Source organism: Caloenas nicobarica, chromosome 6, assembly GCF_036013445.1.
Source record: "Caloenas nicobarica isolate bCalNic1 chromosome 6, bCalNic1.hap1, whole genome shotgun sequence".
NCBI classification, from domain to species: domain Eukaryota; kingdom Metazoa; phylum Chordata; class Aves; order Columbiformes; family Columbidae; genus Caloenas; species Caloenas nicobarica.
Window position 1 is genome coordinate 18600696 of NC_088250.1, and position 16835 is coordinate 18617530.

At 42.2% G+C, this 16835-nt stretch overlaps 1 protein-coding gene across 1 annotated transcript in view; it reads right to left on the minus strand.

Annotated features, from left to right (window-relative positions):
- MTX2 (metaxin 2) overlaps positions 1 to 12518 on the minus strand; it is a 35300-nt gene extending 22782 nt beyond the window's left edge. The window contains exon 1 of the mRNA XM_065637835.1: positions 12401 to 12518. Coding sequence (XP_065493907.1) covers positions 12401 to 12440 — 40 coding nt within the window. The 5' untranslated portion in view covers positions 12441 to 12518. The remainder of the gene's footprint in view (positions 1 to 12400) is intronic.
- Between the last annotated feature and the right edge of the window lie 4317 nt (positions 12519 to 16835).

Genomic DNA, 16835 nt, shown 5'->3' on the forward strand with positions numbered 1-16835 from the left:
GTGTCTGTAGTACGACAGACTTAACTGTTCAAAGTATTAATAATTAATCTAACATACATTTCCTCAGGTCCACTGAAGTCTTGCAAGAGCAAATGGAAAGAGGAAATTAAGAGTGTTATTACTATACTTTAGCCAACTTATCAGTTCTGGACTTACAGAAGTAACTAAGTCACTGGACTTACAGAAGTAACTAAGTCACAAAGATATATTGATATCTTAAATATTGCAGACAGCCACTGAAAATATCCATTTTACAGGCCCAAAATGGTGCCGAGAACTTCACAAATTGTACAGGCCCATTTCTACAGAAAATTTTTGCCTTACCCTCTTCAGACTGAAATGTCAGATTTATATCTAATTCTTGGATTCTGGCCCAAACAAGAAGTGCCCTTTTTTTACACAAGCACGTGGGTGAAATACTTCAGGCCCACAAGAACCAAGTGAACTTTTCATTTTCCAACCGGTACACTAGGTATACTTCAAGAAATTCAAACACTAATTCCAGTCTGATCTTGGCACGAAGCTATATGCAGCCATGGAGAGATAGAGAGATATATATATATATATATAAAAAATAGCTTCACGGCAAACAGAATCTAAAACTACACTGCTGCTAAGGCATGCTATATCCATGCTATAAACCAAAACACAAGTAGAATATTTTTTGTAAATTGTTTGCCCTTATCAGCTTAAATTTTCCTCCCACATTCTACTGATTGCATAAAGATTTTCTGGAACCATATCTGCTGACCCTAATTTTGTTAGTCATTATATGAAGTCTTTATCCCACAGTCTGAGTATAAACAGGAACACACACCCAGCTTAAGGGAACAAAAGGACAAGCATAGTTTAAAATCTTCGCATTCATTTATTCAGTTGTGTACTAATATGTCTTTTGACAAGTAAATGAAACGAGGACAAACAGTGACATTAAAATCTCAGCCTTCATTATTAGTACACCTTAAATTCCAAATTTCAGCGGTTCTAAAAAAATGAATTAATAACACCCCCTGCACTTGGCACATGACAGTATCCAGAGGGAGGTCACAATTTTGACCGTGTTTGGATGAGGTGGACACACGCTCACGAGCCCTGAACTGAGGCCCTCAGTTCTTTGCAGACAGAGCAGTTTTGGTTTGTTTTTTGTTTTTTTTTTTTGCTAGCACTGTACAGGCTGGACTTCAAAAAAATCAACTTCACACTAAGATTCACACACTATTACTTATATCCTAGAAAAAACACTCTGCAGCACGCATTCAGAATTGCACACAGCAGACCATGTTTCAAAGACCCTGAAAGGTACGTGCACAAAGCCCGCGTAATTCTCTAGAATCAAGGAATTAAATATCCACTCACTATCTGTCCCATTCCTTTCAATATCTACTCACTCTCTTTCACCTAAGGTGTTTAGAATATGAAATACTTTTTTCCGATGGAGCAAGTTTAAATACACACTGCTACGTGAGAGGTCCAGGTTCATAAGGTGCAGGCTAAGTTCAAATATCAGCTCCCAAGACACCTTCAATTAGTTATAAGGTGAAAACGTCGTGCAGCTGAGGGAGACAGAACCCCGCTGGGGGAAAAGCGGGGCAGGAATTGCTGACGGGATGTCACATGCCTCCACAAGAGGAGAAAGTGTGCAGCATCTTTAATGCACGGCAATGACTCTTGCCTTATGAATGTAGGTGAAGACATAATTTGTAGAATAATAGGCACTAATATTACATGCTGCTTCAGTTCTGTCATATTTCCAATCCATCAAGTTGATTAATGCTATAATAACTCCTCACAAACTTATCATTTGTGCACTAATGAAGTCAAATCCAGTTTATCCTTTGGCAACTATAATCTTCTGGTCTGTAGATGTTCGTTTCTCTGCTAATCACGGCTACTGTGGTGCTAGGTATATAAAGAGAAAATTAACAAATGCGATGTCAACTCAGTTTCAGAAGCTTTCAACACAGAATCACATTTATGTGTTAGATCCTACGCAACAGACATTTTTACCATTAACTGCTCACAAGATGAAACAACTGCCTGGAAGTATGCCTTACAGAAATAGCTTCTCTACATATCTCCGGAATACAGAACTATTTGGTTCTTCCTTGTGCCTCCGTAATCACAGGAATTACTATTGTGTGGTTTTCAACGGGTCTGTCTCTCAGGCTTGCAGTCTTTAGTAAAGTTGTTTTCCCACCCTACTGAAGCTTTTACCATGCTTAACAAATTTAAAAATTTAGTCTTTCATGTGGATTGTCTGCTCTTGGTTCAGGACAAGCATCCTATTGTCTTTCTGTGCTTCTTGACTAACACACTGCTTGTTTTAATGCCAGTTATAGGAAACAAACATTTGCGGGATCAGTCGTCCCTGGTAAATTTGTCTGAAATGAGCTTTGAGTTCAAAAGTTACTGTAAAGTAAGAATTAAAGAGAGATGGAGACAGAAAACATCACTGCATATGCCTTGTTATCATAGGAGCTGAGAATCTGGCAGATGCAGCATCACAACAACTGGAGAAGTCAAATGGCAAGTAGACCACTTACATAAAATTTTCTTTGGCTTTGTGGATGACTAAAATTGCATGAAAATTTCACTAAGCTCAATGTGTTTGTTAGTCAAAGTGGTTTACTTATTAACAGTTTAGCATAGAAAATGTTAACAGAGTTCTTAAGTGTCAAATTAGACTTTCAGAATAAAATTCTGTGAACTGATGTGTTGCATGTTCCCAGTGGAGTTTTAATTACTCAGGTTCGTAACTCTCTATTAAAACAGATTCCTGTACTCCTCACCTGTCCTGTCAGAAAATGACTTGGCCAATACATCTTTTCTGCTCTTGCAAAAAACCTTCTAAAACACAGAATGAGGCATGACAGTCACATCAAACTGTTTGCCACTAAAAATGTACTGCATTAGGTGCATTTTTCAGATTTTGTGGCGAAATGTTTTACTTGAGCCAGAGACAGATATTCAATTAGCATTTTTATTTCAACGTTTCCAGATGTTTCAGACTGCTATTTCAATAATATGACTTTATCCACCCAAATACTTTCAGGACAGTAAGAGAGAGAAATGCACATACGCTGTGTGAAGAGATACTGAAGAGCACTAGACCCCACTATCAGCAGGGGATCAGCAGCTCACCTGAGGCCTGTGCACAGCTCAGCTCCAACTAATGCTCTCGAAACAGGACATCCTATACTTGCACAGAGGTGAACTTTAGTTCAGAGAATGAGAGGTTACAATAACATTCCTCCAGTGAAGTCTGTGCAAGAGGAAGCACCACATTCCAAGACATTCTGCGGTGCCTGAGCCCCATCAACTCCTTGTCCAGGCTGTTCAGAGTCTTTTTATGAGTGTACAAAACTTGGTTTCAACCTCTACACTCTGAGTTACTGGGAAACTATTCGGCCTGTGTTAGTGCCGCCTGGAGGGATGGGGGGAAACAGACATTTTCATCCACCTTCCCCAAGCAGCTTCACGATGATGAAAAAGCTGTAATGAAATAAATGGTTTACAGTTACGCCTTTAATCCTGTTACTTAAAAAAATAAGACTCTGACTGTGAGAATGAAAAGACACAAAATACTTCACGTGTTAAATTGTGGAATATGCTAAACAACAATTTAGCAGTTGCAGTGGTCTAGTACGAATAGTAGGGTATATGGCATGCTCTGCCCTGCCAGTCTGCCACTCATTCAGCATGCTTGTTGTCAAGCTGCAGCATTCTTGAGTATCGGGCACAGACAAACGCCAGAGACCTCTGGATCCAGGCATCAAGATGCTCCCTCCTGCATGGGAAATGAAGTCATCATCAGGTTAAAAGTTTCTGTAGGAAAACACCCAATGTAAAATTAGGTTGCTCCCAGCTCTCAGCAATACCATAGAATTACAGTGGGGCAAAAACATTTTTGGAAGACAATGCAGTCAGAAATAATTTTCTGTTATAAAACTAGCCTATGGCTAATAAGAATCAAGGCTAAAGAATTAACACTGAATGTTACTATCCTGTTGATTATTTCTCAAGTACTAGAACTATACAGTGAGAAGCAAACCAAGACAATCTCTGCCCCGAATCTCCTGTAAACTAGAATCTCCTGACTTCTCAGTATGCCAGGAATTTATTCTTTGGTATCTTCTTTCTGCTTCTGTAAATGAAGTACTCAGTCTACTGACAGTCTCTTCCATGCAGTTCACTCTGTGCTGCTGAGTACATGAGGCTGGGACCTGGCCCGGGAACATTTGATCTTTTCAGACAGAGCAATTTCCTGGAAACATTAAGAAGCTGTTTATGGATCATATAGAAATAAAGATTACTCCTTCTCTGAAGTCACCACATTTGCATGGATCAGTTTCCATTCTGTTATATTCTTCTTAAACACTTTGTTATTAAACTTGCATAAAAAGAGGAAAAGGTAAAAGCATCTGTATTTAGCAGTTTGGTTCACATGGCATTAAAGGCTTGTTAAACAGCCAAGAGGCAAGATATCCTCCATTAAAAACAAACAAACAAAAAAACCAGCTGGCATTAATTTGAATCACTGTATTGCAATATTACAGCCGGAGAGATTAACTCACATATTATTTCCACATAGTTTCCTTCAGTTTCTCCCCAGCTACAAATTTGATTTAATTATAATGAGATACCTCAAAACTGTTTTCTCACAAGAGTAAACAGTAAAAGGAAATTTTTCTTCTATCTGGGCCATATCCACATCCATCAACATTACTTACAAGTTCCCAAACATTATGCAGCAAACATAGCAATCAGCAGAAAAACAGTTACCCTTTTCAGTTTCCCAACACTGGTGCTATGGGGGGGAACTGCTGCTCACTAAGTTCTAGATGTGGTAACCCAAAGAAAACCACATGGACAGCTAGCCCACAGACTCCAGAAGAAAACAGGATTATCAGCCGCTTGATGTCAAGATGCATGAAAAAGAAGCAGACATTCACTTCGTTCTCTTTTCATAATACAAATAGGTCATATCTGCAAGTAGCAATATTGTTTAAAAAGAAAATTCCAGGAATGTATGTGTTTCTAAATCCTTATTACAGGAAATAAGTGGAGGGGTGTATTTTGATTAATATAGTGAAGATGCAGCCACTTTGGAACCATAGCAGTTAAAAATATACATCGTGTACATTAATGGCGATCAGTAAAGGAAGTACGAGAAAGCTGTGAATTAGCTGCCTTAGGACTCACCAGTTCAACCCACCCACACTGAGTACAGATCTATTTCATGTAATTGGTCTGATTCTGTAAACTAACAAGGGCCAAGAAAAAACGAAAGCATCAGCAGCTCCCTGGCTCTGCTGACAAAGGACCAAAAAGAGTTTCATAGTGCCTTGCCAAATGAAAACCGACTTTAACTCAAGTTAAACAGTATGCATTAAATCATGTATCAAATAATTACATCATTTGCTTAAATCCATCCCAGGCCTCCTTTGCAGAGATATTACAATTCAGATAACTCATGACTGTTCAGTAATTATTGATCAAGCAGACTGTCAACGTAAAGACTCAATTTCAGCAGCAATTCTCAAACTTGAGTTTCCTGTGGCTGCACCAGTAACAGTCCATGTGTGACATTATTGCAGCAGCCATTTAGCAAGACACAGTCTGCTTCTTCACCCTGCGAGAAAGCTATTAATTGCAGGTATTCAAGCATTAGTTCAGTTCTGCTACTGTCTTTGACTCTCCAGAGCATACACACCTACAGTTCAACCCTCCTGGTGCTCAGTGCGCTCACTGCCAGGGGAAGCCCCAGAAGGGAGATCGCTCAGCATCTCTGCACTTGCAGAATTGCACCTCCGTCAGAAGAGGAAAAAAAATCTCAACAAAATCAAATCCATAAATAAAAGTTGTTCCTAAATCAACATCTGGATTTCTTCAGAAAAATAAGAGAGTGTGCCAGCTAAATGATCTCAAAAGATTTTTTTATGAAGTCCTGACAAGCTGGAGCTATTTTACTTATTCCTCATATTCAGCATAAATGCTCCATCTTGAAGAAGGTCTGTAATTCCTAATTACAGCTTTTTATAGATCGTTAAATCAATCTCTTTCCTTTGTGCTACTTAAGTCCTTTGCTTCTCTTTGGCACTGACTCAAGAAGTGAAACTTCAAGCACAGGAGCTGTGCAGAGCAGGACAGTGGAGGTATCATACTCGTGAATGCCTTAAGTGCCTTACTGGAGTGGGATGTTTCTTAGCCATGTTATCCATATTTATGTACTTTAAATCTGTCCTTTGAAAGCTTTCTGAGATTGATATCCCCTCTTCTCTGCAGTAGTCTGAACTCCTCCTCTAATGATGTCTGGCAGGCAGTCCAAACACCACTTCTGCAAAGTGTCCAAGGAGCTCCCTGCCTTCTTATCCACAGCATCCCTACTCTGATCCACAACAGAGATCCTACACATCTGTCCCACCAGACAGGACCTCAATATCCTAGACCTGCGCTGAAAGCTGCTCTTCACACACACACACATACAGTTGCTGCCTACCCAACCCTGGCTCCCCTGGCCTTTCGTTCAGGCTCCCCTTCATTCTCACTTCCATATCCTGCCTGCAGCCCTAAGCGCAGCAGTACCAGGAGACAGCAAGTGATGACAACAGAGACTCTCTGTGCCAGAGTCTTGCAAAGGAGCAAGAAGAGCAAGAGATCTCTAGGCAGGACAGCTCTGCAGGGTAGAAATGCAAACAGTTAGCACTGCTGCAGTCGGTCAGCCAAGCACTGCCACTAGCAAGGGGGAAGATGCTGCTTTAGGGATCACAGCCTTTAAGTCAGCCCAAAACAGAGCATGGTATTTGCAATAGCACCACTCAGGCTCTTCCTCACCTCTGGGAAACACTGCAGACTCCCTGCTTCAACATCTGAAAATGTTTATCCTGTTCTCTTAATCTAATCCTCACAGTCTTCCTCAAGGCTTTCAATGCATCCACAGTTTCTCCAATATGGCACATTCAAATGCAAGGAAAAAACAACACACATACAGTTGGACTTTGAAAGCTCTTGCTATGGATGTGAGCATTACATTGGCTTCAGTTTAATTAGACAACAACTAGAAGGTAGAACTGTTAAAAATTCCCATCTCTCAGCATTTTTACTTTCCAATTCAGTACACTCATTCTACTTTTTTGGTTGGTCTTTTTCGCCCCAAAAGAGACTGGTATCAGTTTTTCCTCCATTCTTTGCAGCACCATCGTAATTTTTTTCCTTTGATGTTTCCACTCCTTCCTACACATTTCATAGGTTTTACTACAACATGTAACTTCTTCCAGTTGTTTTTAACACATTCATGTTCACATGACATCTATGTCATCTTCTTAATAACTAAAGACCAGAAATTAAAAATAACAATAATAAACATTTCAGAACCTGGTGAGGACTTTGTCCTCCCCATGGCTTGCATGCACCTGCAGTTTCTCACTGACTCTCAAAAGAGACAGCTGAAAATGCCTGGCAACACAGCAACACGTCACACCTATTTGACTAGAGCAAAGGAGGACAGCAACCAAGCTCTTTTATTCATTCTTATTCTGAAAAGGAAGCAGCTCATAGGGTCCAAACCTACAGGAAAAGACAAGGTTAGTGCTTGGGGACAGTCAGGGAACAGAGCATCCAAAGACCAGAAAGAAAAAAGGAATGAGAAAGAGAAGAAAAATCATGTTCCCCTTCAAAGTCATTGTTCTACAATCTCTTGCGAACTGAACAGTTAGGGTCCTAAACAGCACTCATATCTGAATCATTCTACAGCTGATGAAAGCTCATTTGCAAATCAAACTAGACAATATCAAAATATGTGTTACTTTTCATTTACTAATTTTGTTACCATTATTTCTAGAGCAATCTCATTTCTGGCATGAGAAAATAAGATATTACTTCAGCAGAAAACATGTAACAATAAAAAGCTGATTAGAGAAAGACTGCTTAGTCTTAATGGAGCCAGAAACAACTATAGAAGCATACCCTATTATAAACTGTAATTATATTGCTTCTTAAAAACAAGAAATAACAGTATCTCAAAATGAAAGATGTACTGTACTATAATAATTGTAAAAGAAAGTCATTTTTCCCCTGACCTGAAAAAAGATTAGATAGGCAATCCACTTAAAGGATTGGTTCAAATCAAGTCATAAAACATATGTGTCTGAGCACAAACTGGCAAGAGCAGCATAAGAGACTTGTTTATTGAAACTGAACAAGAGTTAAAGGGATTCCTCTTAGTTTGACTACCGAAAAAAAAAAAAAAGTAAAAGAACACTATAAAATAAAATCATACAGCCTGACAAATTTGGTATTTTCAAATCACCTCTTCTGGACTGCGAGCACCTCTGCAGCAGGCTTAAACAATCTGTGCTGCAAACAGAACAACGTATTATTACGAAAGAATAACTATTTTTTCACCTTATACGTGCAGGAAGTGTTAACATTTACCCATGCACATTTTGATGCACAAAATGCATATTCAGTTTAAATGTTATGTCTTTACGTGCAGCAACAATTTAGGTGGTCAGATTCCATTCCCTATGCATTTGTTCTCAGCCAAATTGCAGCTTGTCTCCATACATAAAACATGCACGTCAGAGATTTATTTTTGCTCTGGCATGTCACATTGGAGGTAGACTCACTAAGAATGTAAAATATCTGAAAGGCAGAAGGGCATCTGTTTTTCAAACTGCATTCATTTCCCTCAGTATTAAAACTAGCCTAAAACCCTCGGACGTAACTCAACACCAATAAATAGAAGCCATTTTCCAGAGATCAAAGGACAAACAAGGATATTATTTTCTCTCTTTTGATCACTGATCTAAAACTAATGGGGGGGGAGAGGGGGAGAGTAAAGCATATTGAGTAATTTAGTGATCAATTAAACATCTTTTCAACAATCTTTTATAGATTATTTGAGCAGTCAGCTTCTCAAAACTACTAGAGTTAGAAAGATTAATGTTCTGGACCACTTGAAAGCTGGCACTCTAATTCTTCTTACAGTATAAACACTCATTTCCTATCCCATTAATATGTGATTGATGCTGAGCTACTCTAAACAAATTCTCTACCATATTATCCAATTAATACTTTCTACAGTTCAGAAATGGATGATTTAAAATATGACACAATATGCTTGCAGTTCATGAAGGTATGGAAATATCAGTTTATTATTCCCTGAGACACAGCATCAACCTCTTTACACTTCTGAATAAGCAAACAGTTAAATGGCACTAAAGCAACTGCATTACTCCACATACGTGATTGACTCATCGTTTTGTATTTAATCATGAATGCATTACAGCAGCAGGCTGTGCTCAGCATGGTCAGATGAATGCATGTTGCACAAAGAGGGTGCTGAATTATTGCAGCAACGCACACAGGCTGAGCAACTCGTGGTGAGAGAACAGCTGAGGTTGGAAGGCACTTCTGGAGCTCCGGGGTCAGCTGCAGCAGGTTGCCCAGGGCCATCTCTGGTTCGCTGCTGAGCATGTCCAAGGATGACGACTCCACAACTACTCTGAGCAACCTGCTGCAACGTTAAACCACCCTCACATTAAAAAAAGTTCTTCTTATGTTCAGATGGTATTTTCTGTGTTTCAGTTTGTGCCAAGACAGTGAAGAGGCATGTCAGAAGTGAATGCATAAGGTGCAGAGAAGGTGAAGATAGGCAGTACTTTAAAAAAAAAAAAATTCTAATACATACACAAGCAAGTCAGTGTCTAAAAGAAAGTTATGATACTCTTCTCCACTAAAATCCTCCCCTCAGCTTTTAAAACCTTTCTAGAAAATGAACTATGCTGGGATGATTGTCTTTAAACACCTGCTGGCAAAGACCTGTGCATTATAGCTGTTATGTGTTACAGCAGCATAGCTCAGTGCAACTGTCATGACAAAGCGATCATCTTCACAAACAGGACCCTTGATGACAAGCCAATCAAATTTCATTTTTATGGACACGGAAAAAGTTCTCAATCATTCTTACATTTCCATCCATACCTAGCAGAAAGGCAGTATTCACAACCACAGATATGGGGATAAGACACTACTAAAACAAGTAACACTGTTAAGTGGTATTTTTTCCCTGCAGATAAACGATTTTTCTTCCGTACAAATATTCTTACATTTGCTGGACATTTATATCTTCTTGGTACCAGAATGAAATACCCTCTGTGTCTGTACATCATCTCAGGAAATCTAGAAGTGTGGTGGGTATTGGCCAACATACTATGAAAAACTTCGCCCCCTCCCCATCCCGAAAAATCTTCCATATGAACAATGGAGTGATTTTGCCATTATTTAGTTTCAGTCTGGGACTGGTACACAATACAGACAAGCTAGGAAGGCCATGACCCACTGGCAAAGGTATTTTTTATTTTTCAAGGCAGATAAATGCTTTTGGCACTGATTTGCTTTTGGGAAGACAAAGGCAATGTCATAACTTTATTTTAAAGAATGGCTCAGTGGACAGGTCTGCAACAAGGACTTGTACTGTACAGTCACAGTAAGCAGAGGAGTATTGCCAGTATTTTTCTATTAGATGCCTACATATTACTTTACCTATGAAAATGAGCATCACTTAACCCGTTACTGACAGGTAAAAGATGACGTGCTACTGTTTTAAGCTGATAAAATTGTAGGAGCGTCCAGAAGTACTTGAACAGCTCTGATGCCCTCAAAGCACCACCCTAATAGTACAATTGTTAACATGACAGCCTAAGACTAGTATAAGCAGCATGCAACTACATCAAAGGGGAGGCAAGAATCTCTCCAGAAACAGACGAAGAATTCTTCAGCAAGGAGGGAAAGAGCCAGCTGTTGCAGAACTTTGTCTTCTTGCTTCCAGTTTTTCAGACATGCATTTTCCTTATGCTATACTTAATTTGGATCTGTCATTTCTGTATTTCACAACGATTTGCTTGTTTAGCAGGAAGTTGTGGAAAAAACCAGCACATTCAGTAAGAGAGCAATGAGATGCCTACATATAGTATAGTTTTGAGTTTGTAATTCCAGAAAAAAGTAAATATCAGCAAGCTGTCACTCTAGAATATCCATAAAGGTCACAGAGCAGAGAAATGCAGCAGAATCAACACCTACTCACATGTGTTTCACAATATAAACAAAATGTACTAAAGAGATCACAAAGGCTAGTTAGCAATGGCATGAAGCAACACTAATGACAGTATTCTCCACATCCCAAGGACCCAGGGCTCTGGTCCTTATCTATGAGTTAATGAATGCCAACCCAAGAGCCCAGGGCAACTGTCAACCCTGTCTATGGGTACCTCTATACACCCAGATTCAAGATCCACCACTTTAACTACCAGTCAGGGGCAAGCCTGCTCTAGAAACTGTACATTCATGGTAAAGAATCCAACTCGGACTCTTACACTGGAGCCTCTACTGAGCGGCACAAGACCCAGCTCCTGGGACAAAACATCAGCTTCCTCCTCAACAGGTCAGTAGCAATTAAAATGCTGTTTCCTTGCAGTATTTATTGCTTATGAGCTTGTGTAGCAGCAAGAAATCGGGAACAGAGAATAACAAGGAAGGAGCAACTGGCCAATGCACTGATTTTCAGTGTACAACATACTAAGTATATTTTGGACTTCCCAGCCACAAATTATCAAGGTGCAAGTTTTGTTTTGTGTTTTTTCCTTGAGAGTGGATTAATATCATTTTTTGCTAAATAACTCCGCAGTGATACACATTTCGGTTTTATGACAAGGCTCACGTCCAGTTTACATGGCCCAGCAGCTGCAGATCACGAGAGCACTAAGAAGTACCAAAGGTTCTGTTACATTTCTCAGCTTCACAAGAGAAACAAGCGAAACACAGCAGGCACCTGTGGGGAGCAGGGAGAGACAGGGTGGCCCTGCACTGAGCTCTCCCACAGAGCAGGACACAACTCCAGCTGCTGAAATTATAAATACCATGTGGTTTTTTGGACCACTGAAGAAATGTAAATAGTTTTAAAGGCAGATAAGTTATTAAGTCAAAGTAAAGCTGTGCCCCAGCATAGCGAGGGGTTAGGGACCCCACAAAGGAGGGGGCCCGGTGAACCGGCACCGCTGAGCTGTGCGGGGAGCTGTGCGGGGGGCGCCCGCCTCGCCTCGGAGCGCCAGGCGGGGGACGCGAGGGGGAAAGCGCCCGGGGCCCAGCCCCGCTCCGCACCGCCGGCTCCCGCGGCCCGGCCTCACCCTCCACAGCCGCCCCGCTCCCACCGCCCCCCAGCCCCGTCCTGAGAGGTCACCCAGGGGCCCGAGGCCGCGAGGGTTCGGCGCCGCACCACAGCGGGGCGGCCCCGGCTCCGCCGCAACCCTCAGGCCGCCACCCGGCGCCTGACGCGAAGCGGGGCCCGGCCCTGTCTGCGGCCGCCCGCCCGCGGCTCTCTGCGCCGTCACCCGCCCCTCACCGGCCAGCTGAGTCACGAAAGCCTCCGCCACCAGCGACATGGCGCGGCGAGCGGCCACGGGCCGAGGGCACGCACAGGAACTGCGCGCCGCGCCGCCGGGGCGGCAACTGCATCCGGGGCCCGCCCCGCCCCCGCCGGCCGGGCGGGGCTGCTCCCCCGGCGGGCACCGGAGGCGGCCCCGTCCCGCTGCCCCTGCGGAGCCGCGCTGGCTTACAGCGCCGGGGGGCAGAGGAGGGAAACGCCGGAAGACGTTTGGAATAAACCGTTTTCCGGGAGTTGCTGACTGCCCTCGGCTACTCCGGTCTGAGGAAAAACCCCTTGGAAGTCACATCCCGTGGAAACGTGCCCCGGGGTGCGGCGGCGTGTTGAGCCGCGGGGCGGTAACTCTTAACTTGGAAACAAAAATCTCACGGGGAATGAAAGCGAAACTACAATCTGCGGAACGGTAGCAAGAAACACCGGCCAATATCCTGACAGATGAGAACATTTATCACAAGGCTGGTGGGCTCCGGGGCCGGCGCTAAAGCCCGTGCCCGGGGCGCTTGTCACTGCACCCGGGTGCCCGACCCTCCAGCGGCGCCGACGGGGCTGGCTTCTGACATACCGCCGGCGCTGCAGCTGTGCTCCAGTAGGAAAACGAAATAAGTGTACACAGGAGGATAATTGCAGGCATATTGCGGCTCTTTCTTGGTGTCACCTTACATGTGTGCAACTTAGGCTGTGGTCCTACAGGGAGCAGTCAGGTGCAAGGACCAGCGCACTGGACCAGGAGAGCCACATCCAGAAAAAACCACCAAAGTCAGCTTAACATGCTCCACTTGATATGTAGAGGCAATATCTAAGGAGCTGAAATGTGCCAGCTCGGACTGTTTTACATTTCATTTTTTTATGAAAGGATCGTAACAGGTTGTTGTTTGTTGGTTTCGTTTGGTTTGTTTTTTTTTTTTTTAATTCAGTGCATAAAGAGCTGTTGGGAATGCTGTAACCAGCTCTGGGGTCTCCCAAGAAAGGTGGCTCAAGCCATCTTCAGTCCCTCTGCCACTCATCTGTGTGAAGCTCCAACACATGTGAGGGTTTAATCCTATTTGTTCTCTGAAGATATCAGAAGTGGCTAAATATGGTTTAGAGCCTGAAAGCAGAAGACAGACCAACCTTTAACCGCCTGGAAGTCCCACATGAATTGCGAGTTAGTTCTTCCCTGATACAAACATGAACAAAAGTGGTAGTTCTGGCTACACAGCTTTGGAATATATTGCTCACCTAGATTGGTTCCAGTGTACCAGTTGAACCACTAACTTTTTGACCTTTAAAACAAAAATGATGGAGGGGGAGGAGGCAAGGTGGGTATAAAATTACCTGAATCTGACAGGAGGCTGTTCTGAAAATCTTAGGTGCTTTCTTTACTGAATATCTTCTTTTCAACATCCTGGTACCAAACTGCCTCCTGAAGTGTCTTGAGGACAATAAGTTATAACTAAAGGAACTCAAAGGGTACAGCTGCCTTTTCTTTGTCCCAGGTTAAGAGTCCAGATAAACTCTGCATTTTGAGATACACAACTTGCCTTTAAACAACCATTAATTTCTTAGTCTGAAGTCTATAATATGAAGAATATCTAAAGTTTGGAAAAATGCCATGAAATTAAATTATGCATCCAATATGTAGATTGCAGAGAAGATAGTGGATATGTAAAAGACTTGTTCCATTATTCTACAGTGCCTCTGGATCCTCATTTCTTTAGCCACACTTTAGTAAGAATTAATAATACCTCATTTTATCAGACAGACTTATTCTACTGTTAAGGAGAGATAACAATGATATTTCAGTCTTGTAAAGTAAGATACTAAATCTTTTAAGTACTAGAAGATATGGAACAAATATAGAAGTGTATTAATGTTTGCAAAGTATGTGAAGGTCCTCTGGTCACACTTAGCTATTGAATCGCTAAGCATCATTACTAAATATATTCTTCACATGGTACTGGAAGCATGCTATCAGAGCAGTAGCAAAATACAATGTAGTAAATACATTGGAACAGTGGACCGAGGACTGGAAACAGTGATATGGAAGAGGACTGATTATTTTAAAATGCTGATGAAAGCTACATTTCTAGTTACAGTTTTAAGTTGGATAGCACCAAAATTACAGAAATTCTGAGCAGTCTTGAGAAGTTGAGTGGCTTTGTATTAGGAGATTGCAAAAGCTGGTGTATCCTCTATTTGAGTCCTTTCATCACCAACAGTACTCAGAAGGTTAAAAACATAAGACCTGGTGCAAAAGCTGCCCTAATAAGGCTGAGCACGAACTAGGTATGCGCTAGGCCAAATTCACATTAGCACCCAATTAGAAAGGAAGGTTTCTCTGTAGAGCTCAGTTTGATACAAAGACCTCATCTCCAGAAGTGGAGGTGGTTGATGCAAACTAAGTCAGGGAGCACAAATCAGGAAGTAATCCAGCAAGTATCAACAAGTACATACCAACAGAAATCTATCAAGAAATCCAGACAAATTAGCCAAAACAGGAGGAAAACCAAGTGGAGCTCAGCTCATGCCTCCAACACATGGCAGGACACAGATGCTCAGGCTCCCTTCTCTGGGACAGGGGACTGGGGCGGTGTTTTTTGTTTCTGCATTCCCAGTCATCCTCCCTGCTCTCACTGAAAGGGCTGTTTAAGCAGTGTAGGAAATTGTCCAGGGAGATCTCCAGTGATGATAGATAGTAGCAATGAAACAGACTCCATCACCACCACCTTCACCTTTATTCGATATGTCTCTCTCGTCCTCCGGCTTTCTGAGGAAAGGCATCACTCTTGTGAGCCCAGCTTCCTGCAGCACCTGCACACAAATCATTTCTCCAGCTGGCCACATCATTGCCAAACTTCCTTCTGGTAATTCTTGCTCCACACCATGGAAAGCTCCCCAGCTTTCACAGATTTTAAAGGCATAACAGCAGATCCCAAGGTGCTAGTCCCTCTGATTTCAGTGTGGATAGAAGTATGCACTCTCAGATAGGATTTCAAGGGAAACCAAAAGGTAGAATTAGGTTGTCCCTTGGGCTTTGCATTTCAGAAAGTCAACCAGGGGAGATCTAGCAGAACCATTACCCCTTAATAAGGGTCTCACTTTACTACAGACATGCCCAAAAGATGGAGTACAGTTCTCTCATAGCCCATCTCTCCACATGGTCTGCCTTTACCAGGTAAGTTATTAATTGCTAGGGTAAAACTGTCCACTGGGGAAACAGGAGCAGGCCATATATACATAAACTTTGGCTTAAATAGAATGGAATTTGAATAGGAATAATCTACTGACTAGGGAAAAAAAAACAAAACAAAACAACACACACCCACACTGCTCTTATTAGTTATTTAAATATTATTTAGACAATTTTTTACATGTATGTTTAGTTTGTATTGTTCTTTTGTTCCATGTTAATATTTAATAAAATATATGGCTATTGATAGTGCATATCTATACCTGCAGTATAAGTCCTTTGCAGATAGAACTGTTAGGAATATTTTTACAAGAGTAGATAACAATGAAAGACTTTTGGTCTCCTGCATTTTTTCAAACTGTTTGCTTTTTAACACATCCACTATTGCTGTCCATTCACATGACAGTCTAGCTGGCCAAGTGTATTACAGGACGCAAGATTAAACAAATCACCAGAAAGCAGAGGCACTTGAATGAGTTTCTCCAAATTCAAGTTCTGCTAGATGCCACATGCAGTTCTCACGTTCATGAAGCACATTGTAGGCTAAGTCCAGTTTAAGGTGGATACAATGGTACTGTGTGCCAAACACTGATGGCAAATGTTCCTCTTTGGAGCACTGTTCAGGTGGTAGAGAACACTGCAGAGTTGTTCTGTGTTGTGGTACGATGTTTCTTCATCCCAAGACAACCATCTGGGGCCACATGCTGCTTGACAGACCTCACCAGAGCATTCTCAGCACACGACTGGGGACCTCTGCCCACACCACTGCCCTCCATTTCCAGGGAACAGGTCTCTAACAAGTCAGGCCTTTCCAAGACACAGGAGGAGAGCTGACAGTCATAGATTCAATTAGAAATGGTTCTCTCTGGAAGAGAGCTGTGCAGAAATTCCACTGATGAGTGAAACCTCTGAAGACTGCTTGTGTGGTACGGCTGGTGTTTGAGAATAGGCCAAGAGACAGCAAACAAACCAGCACTGAAACACTTTCTCCTCGCCTGGCCCACAGCCAGCCCGCCCCTCTGGTGTGACTTAGGGCATCCTAGGGGCTGCTCTGCATTATGCTGCCTGTCAGTGTCTTTAAAAAGCTATTATGGCTGCTGGGAATCTCTGCAACGAAGGAAGACTTGAGTAAGTCCTTCCCTGCCAACACATCCAGTGCCAGGCAGCAGCAGGAGGGTGTTTTCAGCATGACTTCATGCCAGAGGTTCTCTGTACACTAAACAG